This window comes from Pteropus alecto, unplaced genomic scaffold, assembly GCF_000325575.1.
Source record: "Pteropus alecto unplaced genomic scaffold, ASM32557v1 scaffold103, whole genome shotgun sequence".
Taxonomy (NCBI): Eukaryota; Metazoa; Chordata; class Mammalia; order Chiroptera; family Pteropodidae; genus Pteropus; species Pteropus alecto.
This window is the reverse complement of record NW_006436288.1, coordinates 11199525-11210684: the sequence shown is the minus strand read 5'-3', so window position 1 is coordinate 11210684 and position 11160 is coordinate 11199525. Positions and strand designations below refer to the sequence as shown.

General features: G+C 39.5%; 2 protein-coding genes across 13 annotated transcripts in view; one reads left to right on the top strand and one right to left on the bottom strand.

The window, feature by feature from the left end:
* PPFIBP1 (PPFIA binding protein 1) overlaps positions 1–11160 on the bottom strand; it is a 148971-nt gene that overhangs the window by 81160 nt on the left and 56651 nt on the right. The gene's annotated exons all lie outside the window — the stretch shown is intronic.
* On the top strand, positions 1036–11112 carry CUNH12orf71 (chromosome unknown C12orf71 homolog). Its single transcript, XM_025047412.1, has 2 exons — positions 1036–2874; positions 3398–11112. Exons 1-2 carry the CDS (start codon positions 2341–2343, stop codon positions 3698–3700), a joined length of 837 nt encoding a protein of 278 aa, XP_024903180.1. The 5' UTR covers positions 1036–2340; the 3' UTR covers positions 3701–11112.

Genomic DNA, 11160 nt, shown 5'->3' with positions numbered 1-11160 from the left:
AAAAAGACAAGGTAAATCAAAGCTTCAATTCTGGAAGGTCCAACACACTTCATGTTTCTGAAGAGGTTGTCAAGATAGATAATGTTGGGAACAAGGAGAACAAGGGTAGGGATCCTATTAACAGAACTGATGTTAAAAAAAAAAGAAAGAAAAAAAAAGCAGATTTAATCTCAGGAATAAGGGAGAAGCCTAGCTGAAAAACTCAAAGAAGAAAATGGTGGTAGTTAACAATGCATTTCTCCAAATGTTTCCATATCCATCCTTCATTTTTTCCTTCTAATATCATGGAATAATATACTCCTTTTATTACAACCAACTCATCTGTTCAGGCCATGGATCCCACCCTTACTTTCCCCAAATAAAGCAGCCAACCTTTTATATTTTGAAACTCTCCGCTGGTTGACGCCTTACCTCTTTTATTTAGGGGTGGGTGTGGAAACTAAACTTGATTCTGTTTCATCCTCACTTTCTCATTCAGATACTCCTAAAGTATAGTCTATACTCACTGTTCCTATTTCTCCTCCCATTCATCTTTCAACCCAGTGCAAACCTATTGATTCCATTCTCATTAAAAACCAATGACATTCATGCTGCCAAGTCCACTGGTAGTTTTGCTTTTTATTAACCATGTCAAGTATCTCAGTATACTTTGAATTACCTGGAAGAGTGCCTGATAAATGACCACCATATCCAAGTACAGGCTGACAGGATATAATCCAAGCTCTCTAACATGCGTGGAAGGGCTTCCATGATCTCAGTGACCCCTGCTTAACCTCTTCACACAGTCGGCTGTTTCTCACCTTGGTGCCCCTGCTCATGTTGTCTCCTCTGCCTGAAAGGCCCTCTCCCACCAGCCCTACTCCAGTTTTCACCTCACTAACTTCCATTCCCCCGTAAATACTCAGATCAGAAGCAATCTCCTCCAGGAGGCTTTTCCCGATATCCTCACCCCAATCTCAACCCTGGCTGCATGAGGTACCTCCTTTTGTTCTCCCATGATGTTAATTTTTAAGTTCTGTTGCTGCACTTACCACTTTGTCCTATATTAGGCTGTTTATCCACCTCACCAAAAAGGCTCTAAATTCCCTTAAAATAGGAACCATCTTAGACATCCGCATGACAAGAAGGAAGTAATCACCACTGCATTTGTCCTTCATGAGGAATCTTCTTCAGCCTGGGATGATATAGGTACAGAATATTTTGGAAACAAGAAATCCTGTGGCTTCCTATCCCTCTTTTTTTCTTTCCACGTTTCTGACTATAACGAGTCCTTGTGTTGCTATGGTAACCAACAGTCCCAGAACACAGGCTGCTGGCAGTTGGACTTTTAGTCACTGAAACTCGAGTTCTGAAGGATTTTGAATGTCCCCAGTTTATGGCTCGGGAGTTAGCAGCACCTCTTTTATGCAAGAAGCAACCAGAGCAGGGCAGAGAATGGCAGTCTGCAACGTATGCATATTCGTGTGTGTCTGTGTGTGTGTGTGTACTCTCTTCCCCCTGTCCCCAACTTACTTACTTACTAGAGCATCATAGAAAAGGTTGGACAAAAAAAATGCCATCAAGTGGTGAGAGAAGGGGCATCTAAATGGCTATAACCTTTCTGGAATGCAATTTGGTACCGACTATCAAGAGACTTTAATACATCTGTGGTCTTTGATCAATTAAACCCACATATAGAAATATAAAGGGAGACGAAGATTTATTGACAAGGGAGTTTATTGTAGATTTATTTATTAAAACAATTACCAGCACCTAATGATCATTAATAAGTGGTTAAAATGATAGAATAGCCATATATGTTTATTGCAGGTTATACCACAAAAAATAATGTGTTTCAACTGATGTGACATCCATATCCATATATGTATGTGAATGTTAGTATATGTATAAATTATACATGTATAAATATATGTACATATGAAAAAGATTATAAGGAAATCTGCCAAAATGTTTTCACGATGGTTTTCATTATCTCTGGACAAAATGGGATCATTGGCACATTTATTTTCATCTTTATACTTTTATATCTCAAATTGTATACAATGATTATTTTTCTTTTATAATACAAGTTCTTTCGTTGCAATAAGACCAATGATGTGAGGGTTGTTATACAAACAAAACAGGTTTTTAAAGGGAGGGGGCTGCCTCTTACTCCCTTAATTGGAGATTGCAAAATAGGATGAACTTTTTCAGAGTGGGATAGAACTAAATAAAGAAAGAAATGGATAATGTTATTGCTTAAGTACTATGACTCCCTTCTTTTCACCAATCCCATCTATTTTTTCCTTCTTTTGAAGATCCCTGAGATGAGAGAGACCTAAAATTTGAGTCTTCAACTCCATGGCAAACTCATTCTCCTGTAGCAACTGTGCTGACACTAAGGACTGTAGCTCCGAATCAAACCTGAGCCTCTCCGTGGGCTGTTATCCTTGTGAGGACACCCTCTCCTATGAGAACACACTCTCCTGTGATAACACGTCTTCTAAGGGTCCTTCGATCCATTTTGTCCCTCCTGTCCAAGGCATGTGGCGGACTGAAAATATAGGGAGGCTCCTGAGAAGACGAGACCAAATTCAGGATGACCTGGAGCAGTTTTGCAAACTAAGAATCCCCCTGGCCTGGGATGTTGATGTGGGCTCTAACGATTCTGATTTCACTGCTAACTGGGGTCTGCATGGAGATGACCAGTGGATAGATCAGTTCCCCAGAGAGGAGACACACATGACCCTCAGCAAACTGGATGGTCTTGTGCAAAAGCTTGAGAAATTTCTAGAAAATCAGAAAGATGACACAGATGATGAATCTGTGTTCCCTGAATCTTTTCAAGAGGAAGATTTCCAGCTGTCCAGCAGCTCCCCTCCAGATATGGCTCAGGTCAGTCATCAAGAACATGAGACTTGTCAAGAGTTGCCCAACTTTGACCCAGCAGAAAATGAAGATGTCATCCGGTTTCTACAGATTCCTCCACAGCTTCAGGAACATGAACTTGCTGAGGTGAGCAAAGCGATGCCTCACAGGCAAGCAGGGGACAAATCTGGTGGAGGGGCCAGGGTGAAACGCCTGGAGCATTGCTACCTGCTATGAAGGAGGGTCGGCCCTCTAGGTGTCTGACATGGCCAGAGGTAGGACAAGGATAACAGCAAGAAAAAGGGTCAGGGAGTTGAAGGGAAAATACCAAGGAGCATTGAAGTAGAGAAAGGGAAGGAAAAGCAAAGGCTAGCAATTATGACCCCCTCCCAAAAAGATACGTGTGTGTGTTTAAGTATCAAGTATTGAAACTTTGCATTTACAGTTGGCTTATTTTTGGTAAAAGGATTTGAGTACCAAAAATGGGTAAATATTGATCCCATGTTGTTCAGGTTACGCATATCTAACTCATCACCTATTTTCTTGGCAGACGATGAGCCGGGCAACCGGCAGCCAAAGGACAAGCATTACAGAAATCACGGTCTCATCAGATCAGCCATTAGAGGACGACACTCATTCCAGTACACAAGCCCTCTCCTGTCTGAACTTCCGGTGGGTCTTCCGCTGGCTAAGGCAGCAAGTCCTTTCCTCATTTGGGGGAAGAGAGCACCCCAAGAAGACCACAGAGCACCCCCATCAGCTGACACAAAAGAAAAGACTCTCTCACAGAAGCAAAAGAATCCAACCTCAAGAATCCCCCGAATTAGGACACTCTGTATCGCCAAGTTTTTGAACTTTTTGATAGTCCCTGTTCTACGATGCCCGTGAGTTAATTTTTTCCCAATAATAAAACACTTGTTCTTGTTATCTACATCTTCCTCTTCCAGCTCACCATCTTGACTGAGGCTGAAAGTATGTATGTTATCTAGAAGACTGAAATATATTCTCTGGGAATTTTAACACCTAACACAAAGGTGTTCTTTTTCTCTCCTCTCTGCCTTTCTTATTGTATTTTACCCTATTTCATCATTAACCCAAATCCCCATTTTCAGAAGGCAGCAGTACAACCCACCAGATTCCCAGCTTGGCAGTGTGGCTTTGGTTGAACTTCCGGGGCTCGAGCAAGTGGCAGCGGGTACTGAGTCACTCAGGAAGTATTTCAATGGCAGTGTTTCAAGAGATCAGACAGTGGTTCTGATGTTTTAGGGGACCTGACTGGTTCTAGTCTGTGTTGCCTTGGCTATGGAATAAGTGGCCCACTTAGGAGGAATGAGAGGATTTGGGAATGCTACTTAACCACCCTAAGCTTACTTTTTCTTGTTCATGAGATAGGAAAGATAATACTACATACTCCCTATGGTTGTTATGAGAATTAATGAGATAATACAAGCACTTCATACATGTTGTTGTTGCTGTTGCTATTATTCTCCCCAGATGCCTTGACCCAAGGGACATCAAAGAGTGAGAGTTTAAGAGTCAATTATTTAAGAGATAAAGCCATGGAAACATATGACCATAAAGGGGTATTGGTGAGAACAGTCTTATGAAGTACACACTGAATACTAAAGTATAATCAATTTAACATGAGAAGGTTGATTTTAAAAGGTGGTTAGTTTAAGGTGAAAGACCTTAAGTCACTGGATAAATTGGTATGGAATTAAGGTGTGTAACTTTGGCTGGGTATATGTGAGAGACAGTGAGATGATATTGCCCAAGGAAAGATAGTACAATGAGAGGGAAGAGATCAAAGAACAGGGCCTTCTCAGCTATCTATGCTCATGGTCACACCCTGAGTTTCTTCACTTAGGCTACCTCTCTGAGAACATCCTCCCATCTGACTAGCTCACTGGAACTCCCTCCCCCACCTTCGCTTGCTCTTCGACTTCGCCAAGACTGAGTCCCATTACTACCTCTGTTCCATGATGATCATTTACTTCCTTCCAAATCCAACCTACGCACCTCCTTCCCAAACAGCAGCATATTGCATCTAGCAGCATTCACAGTGCCTTGCTCCCTTCTTCTCCCAGGTCGCCTTTTAATCTGTGCTCACCAAATCCCCCCACACGACACTTTTCCTTCTCATGAGGGCCAACATATAAAATACAGTGATTACCCCCTCCACGCTCTGGAGGATCCCCTGCCATTGCCTTCTCAAGTTCCCCCACCGCCTGGGTAACTCATTTCTCAAAGACTCTGCTCCAGGGTTACTGTGAGGTCAAGACTGATCCTTCCAGGAAAAGTTGACCATACTCTTCCTTAAACTGTCCCCCAGTCCCCATTCCGCCACATCACACCATGACTTGTATTTTTCAGCTGTCTTCAGGTGACTATTTTACCTACATTAGACTCTGGCCTGAGGGCAAACACCAGGTCTTCTTTCCTTTTAACTGCAAGATTCTAACCTGAGTGGTCTCTCTGTCTCTACATACCTTTGCAGATGATTTTAATATATCCTTATTTCTCTGAAAATTTTCCTATATAATTTTTTTAAAGTTTAAATATAACAGCTTGGAGTTGCTATTATTTAAGTCAGAATGGGGTGAGAGGGGAGACAGGAAGAAGAGAAAATGGCAGTCTGTGAAAGGTCAAGTGAAGTGGTGACCTACAAAAGAAACCTAAGATCAGAGGAATTTAACTACTAATTTGAAATTTTAGTTTAACAAGTGTACACAGAGCCTTAGCGTTGCCTTAGACTAGACACTAAGATATGCCTAAAAGAAAGATGACATCTCTTACTATCATGTTACTTGTAACCAGAGTTTTGTTATTTTAATTCTTCCTCTTGTAATTAAGTCTAGTACTAAGAAAAACTCAACACAAATGAACTATTTCAAAAGATTGCTCACACGAAATACGAAGTCTTGTTCATCAGTAAGATTTCTGACATAGCTATGTTTATTTTTCAATGTTGTATAAACCTGCTTGACAGGTATGAACCTACTGCTAAGATTCAAGCAGTGTACTTTACAAGCCCAAGAATCAGAATTGTAAATATGCTTTGGAGTTGTCATGCTATATCTCAGAAAGCAAGTCAAAATGTTTAAAAAAGGGGAATATTTCAGTTCTTCATCATTCATTATGGTGTTAAAATATGCTGTGAAGCTATTAGCATCATGCCAACTATGACCAGGTTCTCTTCTTTGCGTCACATACATGGGACTGGGGCTGCTAGAGGTCCACTGCACATCAAAAGGACTGAGAATAAACTGCTGGTAGGGGTCGGGGTCACAGAAGGACATTAGCTCTGTTGTAACCTCAAGCCTCTTGTTGAATTATTGCACTTCCTAGGCAAATGTTAATCTAACCAATAAGTTTGAGGATCCACTGTCTCAAGACTCAAAATCGTTCAAGTGAATTGCTCAACCTTGAAACCCATAAAGCTTAGCTGCTTGAATTAGCAAGGTTTTGCCTTAAATATTCATATTCTAGAATCTATAACAACACCGTAATATAAGCCAGAAATACAGTGTGAGAACTTACCAAGTAAATGAGGGAGTATTCAGCTCTCTCTGAACGCAGGATAGGCTAATGTAAATTTTATAGGCCACCCCATGCGAAGCTAATTTCTTACTCACAGGGATCCCAATAAGAGAAAAAAAGTGTGCTAACATAACATACCATACCAGCAAAACAGAAGCAAATCATTTTTCCAGACTTAAAGGATATAATGTGAAAAGTCATGGCTCCAGAGGATGCACAGGTCCAGGTCTACCTATCATAAAAACACTGCCCCAAATCCTCTTACAAAACAATGGGGAAAAAATTAAGCAAATTAGAAATGTATTCACAGAGAGTGCCTGATAAGGTCCTTACTCCAATATTTAAGAACAGTTTTGTTTAGGTAGGATGGGTAGTTAAGTGCTTCAAAAATAAACATCTTTTCATTATGAATTGCAAGTGGGAGAACTTATATTGCATGAAGGGTACTCTAATTTCAAGATAGATGGGTGGGTTTTCTATTACACTGTCTGAAGTTGACCTTTTCCTGCTACCCCCTAATACCCTAACAAAGAGAACAACACTGCTTTCAAAAGTGAAATAAGATCCTCATCAGATAACATGGAGTCACTGAGGGAGCCAGTCAAGAGCAGGGTAGATATAAAAGCCTTAAAATAAATTCCCAAAGGGACTATAAGCTGAGATCAAGAAATGCCCCAACTAAACAATTTCTGTTTACTATCCCACTTTTCAAAAGCATTCCATGGTTTTGATGCCCATTCGATTTCAATCTACTATTCCCTTATAAAGAACTTCTGAGGCATTTTCAGATGGAAGGGCAAACATCAAATATCTTTTCAGATTGTGGCTGTTGAATGAAAACTCATCTCATTATTATTGAATTCTTTTAGTGCAGAAGGAAATAAGCATGGCAATTTGTTTTTCTTTATCTGCATCAACAAAGTTTTATTATTTTAAGTGTAAATCTCCAAACCTCTCTAGGAACTTTCCTGTACACCCACTCACGAAGTTAAAAAAAAAAAATTGTTAAATATTAACATGTGTTTGTTTGGATAGTTGTTTTCGAGTTTCACTTTCACCAACTCCTCTGCCATCTGTCTTTGGGACCTAGATTTTTTCCCTCAAACAGGGATGAGAGTGAAGAGGAGAATTTTTCTCCAGTAAAGTGACTTCAAAAATTCAATGAGCATGATATTGTGACCACCAACATAATAACTGATTCATATAAAGATCAAAAATAAATGCTAAAACCATTGGGCGAATGACTGATTGTTGGAGAACAAGACATGCATATGGTCTCCAAGAATTACCCTAGGGATTACTTATCAGTTATCAAGGAGATTAGGTACCTTTACATTATAAAGGTCCAGTGAACACCAACTTAATTGAGTGATTAAATTTAGCCTAACCAACAATATATCATGTACCTTCTTAAGAGAAGCAGTGTATGCTTGCTATCAATGTCTAAACCTGAATCTAATCATTAGGAAGCCAGTCATGTGAACCCTGACTGAAAGGCGTACTTCCAGACAACTGTCTTAGACTTTTCAAACATGTTAATGTCATGAAATACCAAGTAAGAAAAAACAAAAAAGGCAGGGAGATAAGAAAGTTTCTAAATGAGACTAAAGAGACAAGACAACAATGGCTATTGATGACACTTGACTGAATCCTTGATCAAATCTACGAAACTATAATAAAAGATTTTTCAACAGTTGAATATGAGCTGTACATGAGATACTTTCAAATGATCCAGGAAAAAAATATAGAGAAAAATGAGAAAGCAAAGATGAAAAAAATATTAAGAAAAACTCCAGCAGGCAGGAGATCCAGATCTCTACTATTAAAGTATATTTGCTATACTTGTATAATAGAAATATCTTAAAGATGTACATCTGTAAAGCATGAAAATTTTTACTGTAAACAAAACTCAGGTATTAATTTAATTCCTCAAGTGATATAAGCTGCTGCCAGTTCTTTAATTTGCAGTCATTCATTCATCTTGGCACTTGCCTTTGGATTCATCACCCGCTGCAAGGAATTTTCAGTCTGATGAGTTAATAAATATTCATCCCGCAAGTCCCTCTAACTGTAAAAGGACAACCTGGTCCAGCTGATAGCAGACTAGCATCTAGGCATTTTCCAAAAACATTTCAATCTTTAAAAGTTTAGCTCTTATTGAAATTTAAAAGAATAATTTTTGCCTAGTGAAGAGCTAGACTCTCTGTCCTCAAATTATCAACAAGTTTCAAAGCCCAGGTAGCTTATATTTACCTTCAGAACAACTTCTTGGTCAGTTACTCTGTTTCTCACAAATCAGCAACAGCTTGCCACTTATAATACTAAGTTGTTTTGACATTTCCTTTTACTTCGAGGTATATGCTGGATTGTTCTACGTCTATCAACCTAAGAAGCATCATAAGCATAAAGTCTTGATGCACTCAACATACTGAAGGACTTTTGAGAGCAAAAGAGGGTGATACCAGTCTTTATTAACCCTTTTTGGTACATACCTCTTATATGATTAAAGCTATAGAGTTTTCTTCAACAAATGCACACATTCATATATACTAAACACTTTGCAAACAATTCAGAAAGTTCAGAGTCTCCCCCAAATGCTCTCTTCAATGCTAGGTTCGAAACCCAAGTCTTAAAGACAACTTCCTGGCTTCAAATCCAAAGTCCACCACTGATTTCCTGTGAATCTTGGGGAAGTTACTTAACCTCTCTGGGCTTTTCATTGACATTCATAAAATTTATACTAATAGTACTAACCTCAAAGTGCTATGGTGAGGATTTAGTGAAAGTGCTTGGCACACAGCTTACAAATTTTAGCTGCTGCTAGTTGCTATCATGCACTTCCTTTGTTTTAAAAATCTGCCATGGCTCCTAATGATTACAGTATTAAGTCCGAGCAAACTGCCGTTAAATCTCTATAATAGGATCCTGATGTACTTTTCCAGTCTTATTTTACAATGCTCCCCCCTTGACCCTCACTCTCCTTGCAGTACTTCTCCCCTGCTGTTGCTCCCTGTACATTCCTGCCTCAGTGCCTTTGCTCATACTGTTTCCTCTCCGTGGAACTAACTGCCCTAACCATGTTACTCCTTCAGTTTGTCCTACTATCTACCTATCCCCAAATGACTCTTCAAGGCTCAGATCAAATTCAAGCTCTGATATGGAACCGAGCAGGCTGGAAATAATTTGCTTTCTGTTATGCTACCATAATACTACCAATAGTAAGCACACATTTTATCCTGTTTTATAGAAATGAGCTCCCATGTCTTTCTCTCCTACGAAACAAAAGCCCCTTGTGTTATGCTTATCTTTTATGCTCCAAAGCCCTTGGCCCAGTTTTTTATACACAGAAGCTCTATGATAAATATTTGATAAAATAAATGGTTAATCTGCAGGAAATAATTAAAATAGATAATATCAGAAAAGGAGCATCATTTCCTCCCATATAAAATTTAACTAGCTTCTATTTTAATTAAGCCTAGTCCCTGGATGTTTATATTGGAGGCCAGGGGGAGTGGCACAGTATAGAGTGGAAAAGCTCAGTTTTGTACAACAGAGCTAATTAACAAAAGAACGGCCACATCTTTCTACTTGTCTGTACTCAGAGACTGATATTCTACTCTTTTTTATTTTTTAATTTAAAAAGACTTTTTAAAGGCTTCACATTTCTAAACCATTCAGATAATGTTTAGATTCATTCACTAATTCGAAAACACTTACTGAACATTAACATATTAGAGACTGTGGACAAAGATAAGAATAATAGACCCTTCCCTTGACGAGCTCATACTTGTGGGGGAGACGGGCATCTCACCGGACATAGCACAGAGGCTATAATTTGGGCTAGAGCTGAAAGGAAGCCCTGGGAGAACGAGCAGACAACACTGGCAGAGGGCACAACTTATGCAAAGGCAGAAGCCCTAAAAGGCTGTGATGAGCCTTGCAGAGAAAATGCATGTGTTAGGTAAGCCTTGTTCGGGTATTGGTCATAGGGCTGTGATCATGAGTTCAATGTTAATGAATCAACAATATTAAATAAAGTACCTTTAAAAAGACACAAGTTTGTGTATTGATCACTTGAGAAAATGTTGTGACGGAGGTTCACAGGAACCTAAGCCTATACCTCTATGAGGAGCAACAGTTCAATATTCACTAATTCAGCATTCAATGAGACTTTATAGAATGTATCCACTATAAACAACAAGAATCGACTGTATTATATCAGGTAAAGAGTGCAATGAACTAGCCATGACACACTGATTTTTTTCACTCTACCTTTCGAAGATATAGAAAAGCCACAAAGTGGGGAAACAGAAATCACTTTCTAGATCCTGCAATACTTCAGTGGGACTAGTCACTATTTTCCGTCCATCTAGAATCACAGTTTCACAAAGAAGTGTTTGCTGCTCTGCTGGTTAACAAAGGAAAGAAAGAGGTCAACAGGCCATGGGGTGTTATGGGTCAATGTAAATGGGTGTCTTGGGGTGTAGCTGCTGTCTCCTGGGAGAGGTCTTATGCTGAAGTTCTGCTATTCCTTGAGGGCCACTTATTTCCTGCTTGATACTTGGTTTTAACTACTGCCTCATTAACACAGGAAGCCTAATTTGGGTGCAAGGCCTCTGAAAGGTGCATTATGTGCCAGGCCTCAAGCAAGATCAATTTAGATCCTGAAGTCAAAAAGCCAACTTTTCTGAGCAAATAATCCACGCTTTAATTTCTAATGAGACAATAAATCTCACCAAATTATCCAAAACTTTTGAGAATGCCTCAGGAACC